Raw genomic sequence first — 22,768 nt, 5'->3', positions numbered from 1 at the left:
CTGCTTTTTCTGCAGGACAAATCTCTACCGGATGTATACTTAAAGTCGCAGCCAGAACCTGGAGAGCCACTCCCCAAAACGTCCCCATGAAATGTAACTGAATAAAAGCTGTCAATCCTGTTAAGTGGCAAGCAAAAGTCAAAGGACACTGAATGCTTAATGTGACATGAATAAGGTTTTATTAGTACTATATTGCTCTCAAGTCGTAGGTATTTATCACTTTGTACGAAACAAGCAAAAGCAAACATTTTCACATTATACATTCTTTAAAAAATACATATCCGTAAGTTCTCTCTTTGGGTGTATGACATTCCTTTGGAAGCATATGGTTTCCTATGTTAAACTGGTCATTTGTGGGGGAACAGTGAAACATTTTACATCAAGCATTCTGCTTCCAAATGTCAACATATAAACTAATTTCTCATGTAGATGTTAAACAAACCTGGGCTGTGAAACTATCGCTAATGTAAATATTGGCAGCAGTAAGCTTTAGTTTTTAGGATAAAAGCTGACAAATTATGTAGTTGAAAGGATATGTTGACAAAATTCAACACCAAGGGCCGAAGAGAAAGCTGTATGTTTGACTAATTCTTAAAACAGAATTCTTCTCTGAAGACCTCTTAAAATAAATCAATTTATTTAATAAATCAAAGACGGCTGCAAAATATATGGGCACTGTACCTGAAAGACACTCTAAAGTCCATATTGACATTCTTCATTTTAATATGCACAAGTCTGCAGAAAACTCACTTTTTGCCTAAGAACTGTATATGCAAATCATGTAGAAGGCAAAAAAAAGTCTTGAGTCAGTATTTAAATTCCAATGCCACCTTAAATTGCATAGTTTTGTACTGTAAATTGACAGTACATGTAAAAATGAAAGTAATGGGTGCTTGGCTTTCTTGCAGTAGTTTTAGTGTCTAACTCAGGATTTTTTTCAGACATTTTCAAATACAGGGAGTGATTTCAAGCACTATGCGAGTGGGATTCTGAGCACTGCAGTACAATATTAAAAATTGTAAGCCACACATTATTTGTATATTGCTTTAAAATAGTTTACTTCTGTTCAGGCTTTAAAGAAGTGGTTAGCATGCTGGGGAAAAATGTTGTTTTGGGCTTGAGCCAACTACACTTAATATGCTTAAGGTAGAATACAAGTTGCAGATTCTTATTCAGCGCTCGACTAAAGCATAGTTTGTGAAAGTAGGCACCTTTTAATGAGCCGATACGAGGGGAAAAAGCAGTTTTGAAAGCCAAAACATTTTCATTTTTAAAAATTGCTTCCAAAGAGCTTTGAGCCAATACAGCTTCTTTACACACCTGTTATAATTTAACAATTTTGACAACTATGTTGGATCTGTGATTTAATTTTCAAGCAGTGATGATTAGGGACTAGGACCAGCTTGAAAACAATGAAAAGGTAACTTTTGAAAAACCTTTGCTTGAATCCTTAAACAAGGTTACAAGAATGTGTTCTGCTTTTATCAAAATACAAAGAAGGGGTGGCTTAACTTTTTCAGTACTACATTTAAATTTTAACTGAGCCCAGCATTGAGTTTACTGACTCAAGACAACATATCCTGATTATTGTGCCTCTCAAAGATGCTCTTAATTGATGTGAAATGGCCAAAAACGGCCAGATTTTCAAATTTTAACTATGACCATGAAATAAGTCAGCTTTCTGTTCCATCATATAGCAATTAATTACATTCTTCCAAACATCCGTTCTGGAAAAAAAAAAAAAAAACTAGACGTGACGAAACTTTTACTGTTTTGGCCAAAGTGATCCATGTAAGAGATGAAAATCAATATTTTGACATGTGAAGGAGAGATGATCAAGGCAAAGAGGCTTGTAGAATGGTTTGTTAGGCCAAGGAGCTTCCATATCAAAACCTGCTAGAAATAATGCCTTAGTTCTGTCTTCATTGCATTGTGTCCCAAGTGAAACGATACTTATTAAATTATACTCTTACCAACAGGCTATAAGTTAAATTTTTTTGATACAAATGGTGACTGTACAGAAGCCCAGTTGGTCATAGAACAATTCAACTAAACACAGCAAAAACTCAAAACTGCTCTAAATAAATGTAATTGGGGTGGGGAATGTAAAGATGCAGGATAGATTAGGTTCAAACTCTGAGCTCAAAATTCTATACAAAAATACAAATCCTGAAATCTACAAGGTTCTCAAAGATGCTTACACTAAAATGTACTCTATCTACAGTCTCCAGACACCAGCTTTTAAATGCTACTTTACAGCAGTTGTATACAAAAAAAGTCTGTAGTGGTGTCACCTCTCAGCTAACAAGCTGTGAAATTATTCTTTTTACAAGAAAGTGTGCAAAAAACAGGGAAGAGTGCAGCAAAACATAGGGCCACTGCAAGTGTGAGTCTTCTGGGAAAAAGAAACACGTCTAACGAACTCAGGGAACAGGGATCAGTTATGACTTGATGCATCCCTGAGAGGGTCACGACCCTGAAAACATGGGATGGTGACAGTAGTTGCAAACTTAAGTGTGGTCATATCTTGGAGATCCTTGACAACAGTTTGCTTTACTGTGCATTAAACTAGAGGTCAATCTTTTCACAAACTTGCTTTCAGCAAAACTCGTGAAGCATGTCAGTAACCAAATGAGGAAAAAAAATAAAATGAAATTCAACTTAAAAGCACACCTGATTGAAATAAATTAGATTCATTTCCTACTCTAATAAAGTAGAATTTTACCTGTATAATAAAAGAATCAAGCATTTAAATAAATTAACATACAAAAAGTTAAGTTAGTTTAAGTTAGAGGCAACTTACCAATTGACTTAATACCGTTTAAAGAAAGGCAGAGCTAATCATAGGTTCTTCTCAATTAGTAATCACATTTTTCTGATTACATAAATGTTCCAATGAGAATACTAAGGAAACCACTTCATATGAGCTAAATGATGCTTTAAATCAAACATGATTAAAATAAGAGCAAATTCCTCCAATATACAGTGCATTCTGGTCAGTTGCATACCAGTTTGAAGCATTTGATAGGGCCTACGGTACAGTACGAAGATATACAGATATTTTTTTTCCTTTCTGCTCAGTTACACAACCTTTTTATATTATCAGTGCTTTGACAACATTTCATCAGTTCATGAGTAGATATTAATAGGATTAATATATACAGGCAATGTTTCCCACAAAGGATCAACTGCTTCTTGTCAGAATTGATTTGCCTAAAGGCTGCTAAATCTCTGTGAGCAAACTAACTGCAACTACTGCAGAAATCGAAAACGTACTCCTAGTTTGTACAGGTTTGTATATATGCCACACAGTGCCATACAGAACAGAATGCACTGCACAGACAGAGGGGTCGTACATGCACAAACTATACAGGGCGAAGGATGAGGCATCTGTTTGAAGAATTATTGGAGCTGTGGGTGGAAAAGTAAAACGCGGTGGAAATTCTCTTAGGGACCGCTGTCAGTGGTCATGCTGAAGTCATCCGCAACCAGCAGCAGAGCTTCGATGTTGGCGGCTGTCTCGGGACTCTGCATGGACAGGAAGTCTGAGACGTCCATATTGGCTAGCCCGTCTGATGTGGGTGGGTGGGTGGCAGTGTTGCTCGCTATCGGGGAGAAACTCTGAGCTGCAGTGGAGGAAGAGGAAGAGGAGGGGGCTTCTGGTCTTGGCTCACCCACCTTGGAGGAAGACTTGGGGAGGCAGCAAGACGAAGATGAAGTGGTTGAGTGTGGTGGAGGCTCAGATGACAGCTGGGGAGTGGGCTCTACAGTTTGCTGCTGTGAAGGGGCTGAAATGATGGAGGAGGCACTCTTTGCGGTCTTGTCTTTCACAGAGTCCCTGCAGGCACACTGGCACTGGCAGGACTCCTCCTGTTTGATGATGATGACAGGCAGGCTGAGGCCAATCTGCTGGACAGAGTTACCTGAAAAAGAAACGGCTCCAACTCAGGCTGCTAATATAAGCAAATGATTTACAAACTCGGTACTTTAGAGTATCATTGAAAAGTTCATTTTGGTAACTCGATTAAAAAGTAAAACTCTAAATCAGCCTTTTTAATTTGCTATCTTACTGTCACCAATTTATAGAACTCAAAACAAAACTACATAAAATGAGCCCACATAAACCACATTTCTATTATTAAAAGCTATTGCGACAGCATCTTGGTGGCCCACAGAATCAATACGTTGACTGACTATTGATTCCCTGTTGGTATAAGTATTGATTCACTCCTAACATGATAGGATTGATACATAAATTCCAGATTCCCTCTTGAAATATTTTTATATTTGAATTGTAGTTTTTCAACTCTATCATAGAAAAGATTTTGGTTAAAATTTTTGTACTTCATTTTGAAAACAATGCATACAAATGTGTTTTGTTTTTATATCTGTTTGTCATATATACATGTTATTAAAGTGCTTTGTGGACACCTGTAAACTTTGTCTAAATTCAGTTCTAGGTTTTAACAAAATAATCCAAAAGAAAAAACAGAAAATGCCTGAAGGTCAGAAGTTTGATATGTAAATATCAATATTTGTATAACAGCAGTACTGACCCTGTTTTTACTTAGTATCAGAGATTGATACATTCGCTACTGGATCACAAAACACATTCTTGATTTAATATTATTTTTTAGCAGATGCCCCAAAATATACAGAACACGTAAAAAGGCTTACCAGCATTTCCTCCAACCGGTATGGCTGTAGTAAAGAAGACCTTTTCCACTTTTGGAGCTCCTTGGTGAGACTGTAAACAAACATCAAAACAGGGCTTTGCTCCTTTGATTTAGACAATTTTTGTGCTGAACTAAAGGACTATAGGAAGTATGGTTGATAAATAAATGTATTTTATAGATAAATGACATTTTTGGTTTTTCAAGATTAAATTTTTGGAAAATTTTGACTTTTTTTCATCATGCACTATTTGTGTTTCTATCTTTCAGTGATGCTAACATACACAGGGCTGCAATCTTGTTTAAAAAGTGAGTTTTACAGCTTCTATTTATTTAGGCTTTGAATTCAGGTCAACTCTATGACATATTATTAGGGCCAGGCTAAGATTTATTTATCTATTTTTTAATTATGAGAGTAAAGTCATATTACAAGAATAGGATCATGGGAGTATAAGGTTGTAATATTAGGGGAATAAGACAGCAATTTTATGAGAACTTCGTCACAAAAACATAAAACATTAAAATGAAGAATGTTGAGCAACTTGTAAAGTTAGAATTTGGCATTGGTTGTAAATATGTGTTATTAAATTTTAACACATCAGCATCAAATTATTACCAGCAGGAGAACTTTGAAACAATTGTGCAAACAACTGAGTCTATTTTGAAGAAAAAAACACATGATCTAGGCTAGATCTCAGTAACTATAAGCTTTATTCTGCTTTAAAATGACTTTTTCTTGTAAGTTTAAGACTTCTGCTAAAAATTCACTTGTTCTGTTAATTATATAACTATATCTTCATAATAAACAATTACACAAAAAAGTTGTATCCTGGCCCTAATTCTCTGTCGTACAACTTTCAGAGGCAATGATAAAAGCCACTTTTTGAAAATATTTTCTGTCATTTGTAATTTTTCTATATGGTAAGAAAGCAATTAAAAATAAAATTTAATGAAAAATCGGGTCTGGTATATAAAAAAAAAAGAAAACAGATTTTATTTTTAATCCATATCACCCAGCCCTAGTAGGAGGTAAATGAGTGTCATAATAAAAATCCCCAAAGACTTAGAGATGCTGAGCAGGCAACGTCTCTGTGGAAACTAATCCTCAATGACTGCTACATTACTCTCATAAAAAAGTGACATTTGTTATGTTAACTCCGGGTGTGTGCAGTACTCACTGCTTGCTCAGGGTTCTGCTGACTGTTTGCAGCGCTGCTCAGGATCCACTGGAGGTTCTGGTCGGACATGACGATGCTGGGCTGGAGCACGTTTGGGGTCGACGCTATGGTGATGGTGGCAGGAGTCGTAGCCTGGCCGGGGCCGGTGTTGGTGACAGCGCTGTTGGCCAAAGGCACAGGTTGAGGTGCAGCTGAAAGCCCATCAGCTGTGGTGGCTGCAGAAGCTGGAGCTGCGGAGGTCAGAGGGGGAGCAGAGATGGGCTGCGGTAGAGGAGAAGTCTGAGTAGCACTTTCCGACTGGAGGAATGTAGGTGGCAGTGCCACATAGTGTTGAGAGGTGACATGGTTTGGCGCTTGGACAGGAGCCGGAGGCACATCTGAAATCTGCTGAGCCCCACCTAGCTGCATGAAAGGGGGGTTCTGTGTGGAGCTGACGCTGGCAGTCACAGGGACAGGAGTGTGTGGCTGAGGGGAGGAGTTTTGAATATGTTGGGAAGAGGCCTCCAGGACAGCAGCGTTGTTGGAGCAGGATGATGAGGAGGTAGGATTGACAGAGAAAGAGATTACAGACGAAACATCAGCCACGCCTGGTTGGGTAGAGGTCTCTATGCAGAAGGTTTCACCTAAATTCTCTAAGGAAGAAAAAGAAACAAAAAAAAAAACTCAGACATGACATCTATGTTTGTTACCCTTTAAACACACGTTTTTGATTCTGAGATCTTACTGGTGGGATGTGGGTCATCTTGGCTGATGCTATTTTCAGGACTCTGGAACATGAGTTCAAAGATTTTTATAGGAGTCGCGTTGTTGAGGTCCAGGTTTTGAGCCTGTAAAACAGATCCAGAAGCATCTCATCAAATTAGAAGATCATTCAAAAGTGATTTTTTTTTTCTCATAGAAGTCAAATAATAATAATAATAAAAAAAAATCACTCGTACAGTCATCACACAGAGTGACATATTAGAAGTCTTCATTCTTACTCATTGTAATATTTATCATTTACAGCTAATGAAAACCCAATATTTGGTTTCTCAGAAAATTTGAAGATTTTAAGAGCAATAAACTCCATTGAAATAAAAATGTAATTTTCATCAAAGGTATGTCTATGTTCTGTACAGTGTATGATTTAAATACTTAACATCAGACCTTGACATCTAAATGAAACTAAATTTACTTTCATCTGAACAGAAGACTTTGGACCACTCAGCATCAATAATTTGTCAGCATAAGATGCTGACGGTGTCTCTGGTTCAGGAGCAAACAAACGTAGCTCTGAGAAGAGACAGCTTCTTTAGCAATGACCTTTTTATTGAATTGAATATTATAAGTAATATTCAAATTACTTAAACTGAATTTTTAGATTTATTTACCTCTAAACTAAATAAAAAATAAAAAATAAATAAATAAAAGTTTATAATTCAAATACTGAAATAAAACCATTCTAGTTCGAGATGCACGTGCATGTAAATATAATATCAATAAATAAATTGGTAATTAATAGGAGAAAATCTAAGGTATCCAACTACCTGGCTCTGTAATACAACCACTAATTTGTGATTATCTTGACAGATCCTCCACATTAATCCAAACTGCATTCAACAAAGATGAGACAACAGTTCCACTTACGTTATTGATGTTCTCTCGTAACTCTGAGTCAGTAGAGATGAGACTCAAGTCACTGAGGCACAGCGAGTGATTTGCATCCTACAATTATGGGTCAATGAAAAGATAAAATCAGTTTTAAACCTTATACTCCTTTACATGATAATGTCAAAATTTACATTTCACATCAGAAAACATTTTTGAGAGACAAAAACTCAATTAGAATGGTGTTGCAATTACAGTGGGACTTTTAAGTACGATGCATCATTCATAAATCTGGGTGTTCTTGTTCACTCCTTTTCTTTTTTCAAAATCAGCCACGGCCTCGACAAGATTTTCCCCCTGCTATAAGAAAAACTTAATGATTCAAAAAAAGGTTTTATTTAACCCCTAAAATACTTCCCATTAAGTAATAAACCTTCACTTGCAAAGTAATATATGAAAATAAATTAACTCCATATTCACAGCTCATAAACACACACAATCATTTCAAACACAGCTAGATTCACACTTTGCCTGCACAACAAACTGCAAACAAGTGTTTCATATTCCAAGATGCTGCCGTGGAATGACTCACTTCAGAGTGTGGGCGAGTGAGGGTGACAGTGAACGGCTGTCCTTTGTCGTGGCCCCGGATGTGACTCTTCAGACTGTACTGAGTGCTAAACGTCTTTTCACAGCCGTCACTGGGACAGTTGAAAGGCTTCTCGCCTAAAAAGAAAAACGTTTGAACAAGATAAAGGGTCTAATTATGTGCTCAGTAGGTTGTGAAGAACACACAGTGCCTTGCAACATAATCCCTATACTTTAAACCTCTTTTTTCATTTATTCCATTGCAGATCTGACTGAAAATTTAAGGTTTTAGGTGAAACCTCTAACAGTTTCTTTTCTTTTTTCCAGGATTGTCCTTTATTTAGTTCCAGTTGTCTTCCTGTTGTCTTGAACAACTTCCCTGTCTCTGCTATTTAAAACAATTTCCATAATATAATGATGGTACCACCATGTTTCACTGTGGGAATGATGTGTTCAGGTTTATATATTGGTTTGTATTCCACCACTGGACTGTCTTGTCTTGTTACATTTACAATTATAGTTTACTCTTTCAGCTTCCACTTGATGGAGACATTGGAGCTTCCTGAGACGTACATAGTTTGCAAAAAATACATACCTGTGTGTGTTCGTACGTGTGTTTTGAGATGATGACTTGCAGCAAAGGCTTTCCCACATCCATCATGATCACACCTGTAAGGAATAACAGGAAATGACTCAGCACCTTACAATAAACCATTGATTATTCATCCAGAATCGACCCAAGCCCATGCTGCCCATGTGTCAACATCAAAAACATTCATTAAAAATAGTTTGTGAACACCAGCAAACAGTGATGCATCCCATCTCCACTGCCTTTGGATGTCTTTTAAAGCTTCAGTTCCCAAAGTTGTAGAGAGAAAAGAAATAAAACTGTGAAATAAAACTCACCGAAATGGCTTCTCCCCAGTGTGAGTGCGAATGTGCTTCCTCAGGTCACTGAGTGTGGTAAAGTACTTTGTGCATCCCTCCGATTCACAGTTGAATGTCTTGCCTGTGTGAAGTCTCTGGTGAGCTTTTAGCCTGCGAAAACAATCAAGTTTGCTTTAATACCTCTTTAATGGCAGAACTAGAGAAAATAAACTAGGCAAAAAAAAGAAAAGCAACAGAGCAAAGTCCACACCGACTGACTGCAGTGACACAGCATCTGGGTGGCAAAAAGAGAAGACAGAGGAAATGAATGTTGTTAAGGAGAGAATCCATCTGAGTGTTGCATTCGATGGCTCCCTGGGGTAACAGCCTCTGACACATAAGAGATGCTGACGACACATTGGCATCAAGAACAAGGCATTTATGCTACAGCATCTGGAGGAGCCAGGCGGCTGTGGTGTGGGCTGAGATGTACAGCTCCAACTATTGGAATACTGTGAAAAATAGTTCTTTATTGTTTTCCAATCATTTCAGAAACTCACATTTTACATAGTCATAACACAGTTCAAGGGGTGTGACTATTTTTCCAAGACACTGCAGACACATTTAACCTATGATACATTTATTAAATCTTGGATATCATATCACATTTCTCAAACCTTTGCATTTATTTAAAAGGAAATAAAAAAAACGTATGTAATTCCGGATTAGGGAAGTATACAAAAACATAGTGCAGTTATTCTTACACGATGACTGGGTTGGCCTTTAATGTGACTGAAGGTAATTAGTTGCAAACAAAAAAGCCCTGAACAAACAGCAGCAGGAAGAAGAACTAAACTTGTCGCCATAAAGACGGGTGGAAGCTCACCTGTATAATGTGTTGAAGGCCTTTTCACAGCCCTGCACGTCACACTCGAAAGGTTTCTCCTTCGTGTGAACGCGGACGTGGATTTTGAGACTGTAAGAGGTGAGAAAGGCCTTTCCGCAGCCCTGCTGATTGCACACAAACGTGTACTCGCCCCGGTGTGTTTTCTGGTGTGTCCGCAGGTTTCCTGCTGTGCTGTAGGTCCGAGTGCAGCCTTCAAATGTGCACTGATAGCGTTTTACCTGAAGCAAAAAAAAAGAGGGGAAAAAAAGGCACAATATTCAAGTCTACTGAAATAATTGCCCAAAAAAAGAGTCTGTAACTCAGTTTTAAACTTCACTGAACAAAAAAAACAAAGAAAGAAAAAGAAAAAAAAACTGTAAACAGTTTGTTGACTCAGCTCAAAAATACCAGACCATGATATAGGAAGTGACAATCTGTGACAGTGCGACCTTTCAGAGGGGACTTGAGCTGAATGATTCAGCCACATGTCAGTGTTCAAAGTGGATAAGCGGAAAAGACAGCAAAGATGACTAACCTCCCATGCAACGCATCCATTCAATATTGTTTCACAGCACCAATGTCCAGTGCAGCGCGGCAGTCTCATACAACTACCCCAGGGCCGCGTGAATAATAGCTCTCTATTCACCGTTCAGAAAAACAAAACTACCGTGTTGTGAACACAAAGCCAGGAGAAGAACGTTTACAGATGGCCTCCCTGACAGAAAACTGACATCATCTGGTTTTATTTTTGCTCTCAATCTTATTTAAAGAGACAAAACGTAACTACAGAACAATTACCACAAAAGCAGGACAAGAGAGGTTACTAAATGTGTAATGTGTCAAGCGAGAAACTCACAATGCAGAGGCAACTTGTCCAGAACACAGTTAGTAAAAAGAAAGTACACCGTTTGTTAGTTCTGAGGTTATAAAGTTAAATAATCAGGCAGATAAACTGATTTATAATATTGTTTCAATCTAGCCTAAGGTGCACAAAACCACACATCACAGACTCCACCATATTAAGGCTTCAACTAAAGATTATTTTACTAATTGATTATTCAGACGATTACTTAGAAAAAGAAAAAGAAAAAGGCACACTGTCCAGATTTTTCATGGAATCGTTTAAGCCTTTTTATACAATATTAGAAGTACATTAAAAATACAAAAACAATTTCCTTTTTAAATAAGAAAATAAACATTTTGTTGCCTAAAATGCAACAACAGCATTCCTTGGTCAGTGTATCAAAAGATCTGCATCTGCAGCTAAAAAAAATATACATGTAGCATCAACATGTGAAAAGCTCAGCCTTTCTCGTCAACATCAACACAGTGTAAGACTGATCTGTTGATTATTTATTAAGCAATTAATAAATGGACAGCAAAATGGCAATTTCTATTTAAGAGAATCTGAACAAGGTGAAGTTAAAACTAAGCCACTTGAAGACTTCAGGGTTTCTTATTTACTCTGTAAATCTGGGTATGAGTAAATCTGTAAATATGGGAAGAACATATTTACAAAGTTTTGTTTTTGTTTTGTTTTTTTTTTTACCTTAAATGTAAAATGTATATATTTTTTTTCTACAGTTTGGCATTTTGAGCTACACTCTTCATCTTCACATGATTCACTGAAAAGTTTTCTTGCTTCAAACTCCCCGATCTGTCTGTTGTGTTCCTTGGTTTTCACCACGCTGTTTATTCTCTAACAAACTTCTTAACTTAACAGTACATAAAACACAGGTGCAATAATTATTCATTTAGGCGATAGCTGAAAAAAATTGGTCACAATAAGACTAGAAATAACTGAGATTTCATATTCTACCTGCTTGGATGATTAATTGGTGAGACTACAATTAAGATCTCCTTAATTTTGTTTTCAACCAAATCCAGACCTAAAATGCACGGGGATCTTATCTGGACTTAATAAATACCTGAGAGGATGAGGACAGCGCACCTGCTTAAGCTATTGTTAGACAGAGTATTCCCACTACAAGCACTGCAGCTTGTAGTTGGTTAATTAGTCTTATATAATGTTTTTATGTCTCTGAGTCATTTCCTTTGAGATGCATGCCAAAACCATGGGGAGATTTACAGAGTAAATGAGCAACCAGGTTAGTTTCTGTCTTCCTGTCTGCTTCAAACCCTTCTTCGAGAAATTGCATTACAAACTCCAGGAGAACAAAAACAGCCTCGTACGTACTCATCCCACCTGCTATGTCATACATATAATAAAATTAAGTGGGAAACACTCCCAGCTCTCAACATGCATTTTTTTTGTTTGGAAGAGAATTAAACCTCTCAGAAAAATCTTTGAAGCTTTCTAGTTGAGCAATTAGCTGCAACTGCTGACAAATCTCATGCAAACAAAGAAAAACCATTACTTCAGCAAAAACCAACAAAAGCCACATCCTACTTTAACAATAATCAATGTTTGCCTACCCTAGCAAACATATCACACACTGGTTTGTCTGGAAACAACAGCGATACGTCCTTCACATTATAGAACATACATGTATTATCATCTTACCTCTCTCTGCTTGGTCTCTGGGCACTCGGAGTGCAAGGTGAGCGTGGCGCCCTCTATGTTGCGAGGCATCGGCGTGGAGCCTGGGTTTATGGTGAACTGGATCTGATCAGGAGAAATCGTGTGGTGCACATAACCCTGAGACATCCCGTCGGGGTCGGCCATGAAGGCCAGAGATCCCTCCTCCTCGTCCGCATCGCCCTCCCCTTCAGTTAAAAAGGTGACTCCGTCTTCATCGCCTCCACAGTGCCCCTCCTCTTCGCCTTCCTCGTCGAGGCGGATGGGGTCTCGCTCGATGAGCACGGTGGTGCGGTCGTAGATGCGCCCAGACGAGGATGACGGCTCAGCAATCAGGTCGTCGTCTTTGTCATAGTGGATCTTGTCGTCCTCTTCTTCGTCTTCCCGCTCCAGCTGGTCCACCTCCACCTCGAAGTACATTGGCGCCTCTGTTCGAGGGCCATTCTCGCTCATGGTCCCTGTCGCCTTACCTTCCTTTGCAAGAAGGACCGTACACTGGTTGAATGCGTTACCTGAAAAATGAGAGATAATTACATTTGGTCTTGGTCTTGATTAGATGGTAAGTTACTTTAAGGAAAAGAAATAACTTAATTTCAAGTCTGCAGGTGGCATTGACCGAGTATGTTACTTGTGTGCCAATGTCTAGAAAATGCTCTATGTGTGCTATTTTAGGAATTTTCAATGAAAATGTAATGATACCAAGAACACATACAACAACATAGTCAGAGATGACTGTTCGTGTCTGATATGACTATCAAACAGTGTTTGATTTGCACAAAGATGAGTACAACTATTTAAAATCAGCCAAATAATCTGTTAATTGATAGTGTCGCCTATAGAGCAAACATGAAGAAAGTTGATACATAAACATAAGCTTAAGTTAGTCCACAAAAGATTTGGTTTCTTTTAAAAATTGCAAATACATAATAGAGTTTCGTGACTTTCCTGTAAAATTTTGTTTGGAATACAAATGGAAGCTGAAAATCTTTTAATTTGACCACATAACATTCTCCATTCCATGTTAAAGAACCTTTAAAAGAAAATTACAAGAATAATATTTATTCTGTCCAGGAAAAGCGTTTGATCATTTATTTAATGCTGCTAACCATTTCAATGACAATATATTAAAAAAAATCATTGGAGATTTAGATGTTTTTTTGTGATTTTGCAGCCCAACAATTGATAGGTCTCAAGTTAAAATGAGGAGCAGAAATTACACAATAGTTTTGTCTCTTGCTTAAGTTTTGTATTTTTTGTTTTTAAACATAGAATATCTGAACCATATCTAATAAAATGTAGTTCAACTCATTAAAAATAAATAAATAAAAATTAGGGTGGACCTCATGTTTCAGGAAGATAATTCTTGTACTGAGAACATCCTTTGATACGAAATCTGTTCATCACATCCAGATTTGCAGAAACAATTCTTGCCAAGTCAGCCTGCCAAGGTAAAGTCTCAACCTGAACAGATGAAGCATTTTTCACATCCAAGTTCACAGAAAGCACTGTTGTCATCTTACTGAACAAAGCCCCACAATATGTGTTCTGTCTAAGAAAGAGGATGCACTAAGGCAACTTTAAGGATGCTATCTAGTGTTCTGTCCTTCCTGTAGTCCTGTTCTGAAATATTGTTATAATATTTTGCACCATTTGTACAAAATACAATTAAATCCTATTGAAGGAGGAATTTGATCAAAATCTGGCAAAGAAAGATGGAAAAAAAATCAACATATTCAAAATTGATATGAAAAAAATGTAATTTTATGGAAAAAAAAAAACAAACAAAAAAAAAAAAACAAATCCAAAAGAGCATTAACAGAACTTGAAATAACACCAGAATCATTAAAACCTGACATTTTCATTACTAAAAACAGTGACAGAGAACATTTGGCCTTGAAACAAAAATAAATTTTCATCTTTACCATTGGAAATACTTGAAACCTGAAACAGTAAATATAAAAGCTGTTTTGGAGGAGACAGAGGAGCCGATAAAATAATTGCAATTCAAGTAGCAGCAGGCAGAAGCTCGCTGGTGGAAACACTGGGCTGTGAAAAAGTTTGTGTCCTTGTAGATTTTTTTCTGCTTTAGTTTGTAGTCAAATGTTTTGGATTATATAGCAAACGTCTAAATCAGACATTTGCTATATGTCTGATTTAGATATTTGCCACAGCAGTTTAGATGGGGAAAAATAGCATTTTTAGGGCAAAAATAGGGCAAAATAGCCCTGTTTATGCCCTATTATAAAGGGCAAAAATATATCTCCCATTAACCTAGTAATTGTCTGTTTTTAAGTGTTTGCAATAACTGGCAATATATTAGAAATTGTAAATTTTGGCACACTCTTCCCTACAGAATTTCTTAATTAGGCCACATGGGACAATTTTTAAAACATGTTTAGCCAAAAATAATATCATGCCACAGCAGTTTAGATCAATTTCGTCAAGATTCTTGACACACTTCTCCAAAATATTATTTTTACTGTCATTCTTATTTATATTTATTATTTTTTGAGCCATCCAGAAGTTAACTTGCTGCTGTGCCTCGGATTGTTGTTCAACAGCATCACAAAAAAAAAAAATAAAATAAAAAATGCTGGAGCTTAAGGACAGAATGTGATGGATAGAGATTCTCCATCTAGATTTCTGCTGAAAAGTAGAATTCATTCTTTCAATAATTGCAATTATACCACCACGCATAGTGGACTATGCACAGCTAAAATGTTGCAGCCCAACTTTTTAGCCGCAGATTATAATGAATGGCATTTCAGTTAGTAGCATGAACAAAACAGCCAAAATGCAACTCTAAACAAATGAGCTTTTAGACTTGATTAAAGGAACATGGAGTTCTGGCTTTTTTTTTTTTTTTTTCAGATTTCTAGAAGTTTGTTCCAGGTTACTGGAGCATAAAAACTGAATCCTGCTTTTCCGTGTCTGGTTCTGTTTTATTCAATAGTTTATAAACAAACTATAGTATTTTGAAATATTTTCTCTAAGCTACATTGAGTTTTAGACTCAATGTCAACAAGTTTAGACACCGAGCGTAAAACTTTTGATGTTCTCCGTTCTCCTAGTGTTAGTGAGAGCGTGAGCAGCAGTGCTGTAGATCAGCTGCAGCTTGTCTGATTTTTTAGGCAGTCCTGTGAAGACACTGTAGCTGTAATCAATTTACTAAAGATAAAAACATGCATGAGTTTCTCAAGATCTTATTGGGGCATTAGTCTTTTAATCCTAGAAGTTTTCTCCATTTGAGGTTGACTTTGTATATGGATCAATCAAAGTTCAGGTCTGAGTCCATCACAAAACCTAAATTTGGAGCTGATCTGTAGTTTCTAGCTGTGATACCCGAAGCTCTGTGCACTCTCTTGATATTGTTGTGTAATAATACAATTTCCTTTAAGAAATGAAACTTTGGAGAAACAGGACAAATCTGTAAGGAGGCAAATGCATTTTTTCAACCACAGGATCTCTAGAGTGAGTTTAGTTGATCTTACAGAAACGTGTCAAAGTCTAGAACTTTCTAGAGCCAGTTGGGTAACAATTCAAACAGGCATTGGACACAACTAAAAATGATTTACAGCGTACTAAACCTCATTACAATCCCCAAAATGCAATTACTTTGAAACTTCGTGTCTATGTCCTTTTCTAATGACAACCAGAATCAACTATTTTCGCAAGCAAACGACTAAAATGTTAGCTAAACATAAACATTTGGAAATCTCATCAGCAGCCACAACTGTTCAAAAGTTTGACAATGCAATTACCTTGATTTCTCCAAATGTCAGAACTAAGGTTGTTAGCCAGAAACACCGTTAGTTAGCAAACTCTATAAGTAGCTAAGACAAACCTGATATTTCAATTTATTTACAATGTTCCTCCGTTTTATCACCCAATTTAGCGCATTCGTGCCTTTTCCACGTTTAATAACTTCATTAAAAACAAACAAGATTCTAATTTTCTCGATAAATAGCGAGTTAAAATTCATTTAATAGATGCTAGTATGTTAGCATTGCGCAAGCTGTGTCAACTACATATTTCACATTAGACATAGATGTGCTAGGCAGCAACTCTTTAGCTCACGGCTAAGCTAAAGTCTTAGCTAGCATCGCTAATGTCGACAGTTGACATCTCGTACCGACCGTGCTGTGCAGATAAATGGTTAAATTATGTTAAAACGACAAGACGACATACCAATGGCAAAGTTTAGCTGGCACAAGGAAATGACAACAACATACATATTTACCTTTCAAAACGTGAGCCCTGTCCATAAGATCAGGATGGCAAGCACTTTCTTCCTATCTCCTCCCAACACGGGGATGCCAAACAACGTCACAGATCATAGCCATTTGTGATGAATTATGGGAAACTACATATATAACTCGATCATAAAATAATTTCCAAAGACAAAATAAAAAGTTATATCCTTCCCACACAGGACATGCCAGCAGAAATTAGCTTTCACTATCAATTTGGCAAAAAAAAAAAAAAAAAAAAAAAAAAAAAAAAAAAACAAAAAAAAAAGCTATTTTATGTAAGTGCAACAAACCCCTGCAGTGTAATTTTATTGAATCAAATCATCTTTACATGTCATACACAAAAATACTTTATTAATTGTAGGACATAAAAAGTAACTATGTTCTCCAGTGAGGTGTAGATGCTGATGGCTGTGGGCAGTAGGCATCTCCTGTAGCAGTCTGTATTGCAGCGGCTCCAGTGAAGACGGAAGAGACAGTTTGTGGGTTTTTTCATAAAATGTTTTTCTACTATTCATTTGACCCATAGATAATTATATTCTGTATATTACTCTGCAATTTATGCATATTCCCATTTATTAACTTCAATTTTTATAAAAGTACATTCACCATCTACACCATAATCAGTGTTTTTCCTTGTATGCCAAATGCTTATAGCCACACTGTGTTGTCAATCAAGTACCCAGCTTTTGGGTAGTTTGTGCGTGTTTTAAATTCTTTTCAATGGCTGTAAAATTAGGTTGCTATGTTGTTAAAAATGAGGGGCATGCTTATTAACAATAATGTAAAGCTGAAAATGAATATTTATTTTTTTTAAGTTGTGTGTATAATGTACTTATTTTCTAAGAGCATAAATAAAATGCAATGTAAAGTGAAAAATAAAAGCAGACCACACATTTTTAAACAGTTTTATATACAAAGACATTAAAATACAAGTTTTTCTTTAAATAAAATATACATTTAAAACTTTTAGGCTTCTACAGATCTACAATAATCAGTGATAATTGGATCACAAAACATACTGGAATTACAATCATAATTTCTTTAACGTAAATACACTACTTTGCTGTACATAAATGTGGTAAAACAAATTCCTACAGTTTGTTTCAAATACTGTACTGTTTTTAGTGTTCCACTTCAGCAAAATAGACGTTTTGTGCCTAAGAGGAATGTTGGGTTAGGAAATGCTGAAAGAACTCCTGTGTTTTCTTCTTTTCTGCAAGATCCTGCTTCTTAGTCGATCTCAGGAGCAAGGAGGCAAAAATAGTGGCTGTGAACAAAGAGAATTCATTATTTATAGCGCACATAAGAATGATTCCTGTTGAACGTAAAAAAGAACAAATGTATTAATTTCCTCACCCAAAATGTCAACTTCTAGTCGATTGTTTGCAGAATTCTTTAAGAGCTCACGGAGAAAGGCTGCTAAATAGTTGAACACATTCTTATGGAACGGAGGTAGCATGGAAATAATCTGAACACAAGGAAAGGAAAGTTGGTGTCAACAGAACATTTAGGTTTTTATTCCCCAACATCAGAAAAAAAAAGATTGCTGTGATGTTTTTCCTTACTTTCTCACACTGGCCTGCACTGGAGCTGCATTCAAGACACTGCTGGTAAAAAGAAAAGGGAATCACAGGCTCTGGGAGGGCATCTAGGAAGAGAAGAAGGGCTTCTGCCACTGAATGGTTGCTACCCGCTGCAGGTTGATAAAGTCAAGGAAACATTTCTTGTGTGAAATATACCAAAGACTTCAGTACTTTTGTAATACAGCAACAACTCTGTGGTGCAGGGTAACTCCAATTTCAAAAACAAAAAACAAAGACAATGTGGTGACAGCTTCATGCAGTAGTTTTAAAGAGTTTTATTTCACTCTGGAATAAATGTAATTTAAATTCAACACAGATATGGAGTATTTACATTTTTAAGTCTTTAGCAACAGCAACAAAAATATGCAAAGACCACAACAACGTTTTTTCAAATGTTTCAGTGTTTCACTTTTTTTTAACCAATCAATCTTTTATTTATTTTTTATTTTTTTGAAAGGATACGAAGAGAATCCGGCATCCCTGAATCAAGACAATCTCTTATTTCAGCAAATTCAGTCCGAAGTCCAGGTTGCTGAAATATGTCTTCCTGTAAATAGAAAGACCACATTTGGTTTCCCTTAGGAGCACATACATAAATGATTTATTGTGCCTGACCTAAATAAAAAAAAAAGTTTCTGAATGAAGGCTTAAAAATGAAATATAGATGAAACTCCTTACTTAAATCTACTCCGACTTCCTACAAGCTGCAGAGCATAATTACTTAATCATATTAGCCTCTATGTAGCCTGAGGAGAAATCTAAAACTTAAACCTTTATCTTAATCTAAAGAAGGCCATTTAACTTTAGAACATATTCTAAACAATACATATATATTTTAAGATATACACTGTTATCTAATGAAATAATTTCAAACTAAACCCACTAATAAGCAAGAATAATAAAACCAAAAACAAGTAAAATCCACTCCAATATGGGTCAATGGGAAATCATCCTTTTACAAGCGCCTTATTTTTTACCCAATGAATATATTTTTTACAACTTTAATGCAAAAAACTAAGAAAATCTTTTTTTATGTTAGGAAATTTTAAATGTGCAAAAACCTTTTATATTTTGCAACTCAGGAGCAATGCTGAAAGCATGCACTTTATTCCAAGTCCTTACCTTAGCAGATTTCTGCAGCTTGGATACACAGATGGCGAATCTAACAGCAAACTTTTGTAAACCCAAATCTTTTCTCACCTGATTGACAGCATTGCGAAATAAGTGATCCACCATCATCCAGAGCTCTTTAGGAATGTCAAGAGGCTTTTCATCGGTTGCTGCATCATCGTTTAGAGACTTTTCCGCCTGATGTTCAAAAGAAAAAGACACGTTTGTTCGAAACTTTAAAAAAAGAGATGACAAGAAATGAAAGAAGATATTTCAAAAGTTGCTGACCAGCTCAAGAAGGGTCTCTTTCGGCATGTCTTGAATGGGTTCTTTCATGTGACACAGTGAATAGATAGAAGTACCGTAGCAGCTTGGCAAATAGTTCCCTGTTACGGAGATGAAGTAGTCCTTGCCTCGCTCCAAATGAAGTACCAGAATATCTTCGATCTCCTGCTTGCCGCAGTTTAGATCTGGTGCCATTGAGCGGTTCACAAAGACCTCCAGGTCAACGTCCATAGAAGCGCCTAGAAAATTAGAGATGGACATACAACACTAGGAGATTTGTGGCAGCAGCCATGATGCAACGTTTGAGGTTCCAAGTTAGGTTTCAGTGTTCAGGATTCTCACCTTGTGCAATGAAGCCTTTGGGTGGGTTGGCTGTGAGCCAGGGCTTGGAGTACGTGGATTCATTCGGCTTCTGGATGAATTCAAACTGACATGGGACCTGCCCGTCATTGAAAAGGTTCAGGGTCTCGGCGTGGTGTTGCATGAACTTCACATCCTTGAAGTGGAACTGAAGGAAAACAAATTCAGAGTCAAAATATGACATCATTCCACGCCGTTTACATGACGCGTGTCAAGACAAACGGCCCATTTAACTCTGAAAATGTATACAAATAAACCGATTTCTATTGAGCTACAAATTACAGGATAGGACATTTTACCTCTCGCTTGGACAAGCTTAAAGATGGAATACATTCATTCTCCATTTTGTCGATATTGCGCACAATCTCTTCAAAGGTCTTCTTATAAGCGTCAGGATTTACTCTCTTGATCTGATGAAGAGGGAAGTGAGTCAGAGCAGAGGTTAAAAAAATTAAATATGTGGGATAGTAGCATTAAAGGGCAGCCTTAGTAATTAAAAATAAATAAATAAATATATAAAGATTAAAGAGAATGATAAGCAATCCAAGCAGGTCAGTACTTTTTAAATTTTTATTACATGACTCTCTCTAAAATGCAATTGCAATAACTGCATTTGTGCATCACAGGATTTATGAACTGCTGCCTCTTAACCTTAACTCTCTTTGGCACTTTTCAACCGAGTCATGTCTTTTTTTAATATATCTATTTCTCATCTTAAGAAAGAAACTGAATTCAAACACAAGAGTCTGAAGGACAAGGCAACATCTTGAAGTAATTTTACATGTCTAACATGCTTGAGGTTAATGCATCTTGTCCAAACCAAAGACAATGAATTAAACATGAAATTTGGTAGAAGACTGAAGCATTTACCCCGATGACGAGCAAAGAGCTGACAGGTTTGTGGTCACTGGTCCTTACATCCATATGGCTCTTGTAATGCTCCTGCTGAATGTTCTTCCCTTTCCATAAGATACGGTCACACCATGCAGGGATGCGGCATTTTTCACTGAAACCAGAGGAATAAAATGGACAATATTTGCAAATTGGTCTATCTGTGGTAAAACACAGTAATCGGGAATTTCATTTCACAATTTATTATTGTTAAATAAGCACTGAAATGTTAGTGTTACTTAGTGTTAGTGATACTTAGTGATGCCTAGTGGTCAAGGCACATTTTATAGACATTGTTTATAAACACTGTAATCTGGGAGGTCAAATGAATATAACAAAGACATCAGAGCTAATTGTACTTTACCGGCTTTCTGATGAAACAATAATGCTGAAGAGAGTGGATCTCTTTTTGTGAACACTCAAAACCACATGCAGATCCTGCATAAACTAGGATGATGTAAGAAGCCTCTAAAGACTAAAAAAAATTCAAAGAATCAAATGAAATGTAGGTGAGACATGTTTCCAGGATAAATTGAATAGTTTGTGTTCAACTAATCTCTCTGCAAGTCTTCAATCTTTTACTACAAACACTAAACTATTGAAAATATAGATTCATAAAGGAAAAAAAAAAAAGCTGTAGTCAGAAATACCTCGTATCCCATTTGTCAGAGCCGGTGTCATATTTGTAGGTGGGCTGGAAATCAATTTCTCCTTCCTTAAAGCCGACAAACACCGCCTCCACATCGATCTGCCTCTTGAGCTGAGGGTCGCATGAAGCAAATGAATATCTCCACTCATAAACACAAATGATAAGTCAGGAACATTAAGGTAATAGATTGACAGTAATTACCTGATCATAAGAGTGAAGAGTCTCATAATCATTCTTGGCGATTAGATCCTTCACCCTGTCGACGTCCAGATCGCTGATTCTGTAGTTGAGGTCCCCGATCCACAAAACAACACTGGTCCAAGAAGCACAGACGTATTTATAACAAAGACGTGTTCGCGCATAAAACTATCATTCCATATTCATAATGATAAACCTGTTTGATGCACCAACATTCTAATTACAGCGCAACAATGTAGAGTCATTGAGAAAGTACACACTTGTGCTTCAAGATGGTGAGTGGAGGCTGCGTAGGATCGAGCTGCCGAAACTGGAGACGACTGCAAATGTCCTTGAAGTCCTGATTGCGTCTTTCGTACTCTTCGACGTGCGCAGCCAGGTGAGAGTTGACTACGCAGATGTCAGAGTTGTGGAAGCGAAAACGGATTGCAACAGCCCCTTTGTTTCCCTGGGAAGGATGAAAGATTAATGCAAGGAAAGAATATTTGGCAGTCTAAAATAAAAAAGAGAAAAATCTTTTTGATGAGAACGATCTGAACTACTGCTTCATTTACCATGTTGACTACATGATTTGCAGTGATTAGAAGAAGACTATTTGGGTAAGTTCCTCATTCTTCAGTTTGGCCACACTTAGTTTGATGACATCACATGAAATTGCTTTCAACAGGAAATTTAGTTCCTTAACTTGTCAAACCGCCTGACATTTTACATCTAAAAACACAACACAGTTGACCGTAGCAGCATATTTTTTGTTATCATTATGTTTTAAAGTCTCTTACCACCTGGAATGCAGTAGACAGATTTAACATATGATCATTCTGATGCTTATATGCAATTATCAGTATTGTCAAAATAAAAACAACTTCAAAAACTGCAGCAGTACAGCCATCAGTGCTTATGGAGTTTGTAGCTTACATAACACTTTGAGTGAGGAATGAAACTAAATGTTTAAGTAAAAGTTCTGGATCAGTACCAATAACGGCAGATATTTAAATTTACATAACAATCTAGAGCTAGTGCACTCCAAATGAGTGAGAGAAGACTAATCTAACTAGGGCTGTTGTAAACGAATATTTTAGTAATCGAGTAATCTATCGATTATTCTTACAATTAATCGAGTA

General features: G+C 36.8%; 2 protein-coding genes across 2 annotated transcripts in view; both read right to left on the bottom strand.

Moving 5' to 3' along the window:
• Positions 1–1,748: 1,748 nt before the first annotated feature.
• mtf1 (metal-regulatory transcription factor 1) lies at positions 1,749–16,665 on the bottom strand. The gene is made up of 11 exons (XM_007557248.2): positions 16,559–16,665; positions 12,304–12,830; positions 9,780–10,018; positions 8,933–9,064; positions 8,622–8,695; positions 8,031–8,164; positions 7,478–7,555; positions 6,576–6,678; positions 5,852–6,483; positions 4,678–4,747; positions 1,749–3,923 (listed from the first exon to the last, which is right to left on the bottom strand). Exons 1-11 carry the CDS (start codon positions 16,581–16,583, stop codon positions 3,448–3,450), a joined length of 2,490 nt encoding a protein of 829 aa, XP_007557310.1. The 5' UTR covers positions 16,584–16,665; the 3' UTR covers positions 1,749–3,447.
• Positions 16,666–17,464: 799 nt separating this feature from the next.
• Positions 17,465–22,768, bottom strand: part of inpp5b (inositol polyphosphate-5-phosphatase B) — a 17,215-nt gene continuing 11,911 nt past the window's right edge. Inside the window, exons 10-21 of the mRNA XM_016673920.1 lie at positions 21,908–22,140; positions 21,651–21,762; positions 21,451–21,560; positions 20,780–20,915; positions 20,209–20,319; positions 19,892–20,057; positions 19,553–19,788; positions 19,355–19,462; positions 18,617–18,701; positions 18,137–18,264; positions 17,928–18,039; positions 17,465–17,838 (exon numbers count right to left, since the gene is read on the bottom strand). Coding sequence (XP_016529406.1) covers positions 17,729–17,838; positions 17,928–18,039; positions 18,137–18,264; positions 18,617–18,701; positions 19,355–19,462; positions 19,553–19,788; positions 19,892–20,057; positions 20,209–20,319; positions 20,780–20,915; positions 21,451–21,560; positions 21,651–21,762; positions 21,908–22,140 — 1,647 coding nt within the window. The 3' untranslated portion in view covers positions 17,465–17,728. The remainder of the gene's footprint in view (positions 17,839–17,927; positions 18,040–18,136; positions 18,265–18,616; positions 18,702–19,354; positions 19,463–19,552; positions 19,789–19,891; positions 20,058–20,208; positions 20,320–20,779; positions 20,916–21,450; positions 21,561–21,650; positions 21,763–21,907; positions 22,141–22,768) is intronic.

This window comes from Poecilia formosa, unplaced genomic scaffold, assembly GCF_000485575.1.
Source record: "Poecilia formosa unplaced genomic scaffold, Poecilia_formosa-5.1.2 Scaffold86, whole genome shotgun sequence".
NCBI lineage: Eukaryota > Metazoa > Chordata > Actinopteri > Cyprinodontiformes > Poeciliidae > Poecilia > Poecilia formosa.
This window is presented reverse-complemented; position numbering and strand designations above follow the sequence as displayed.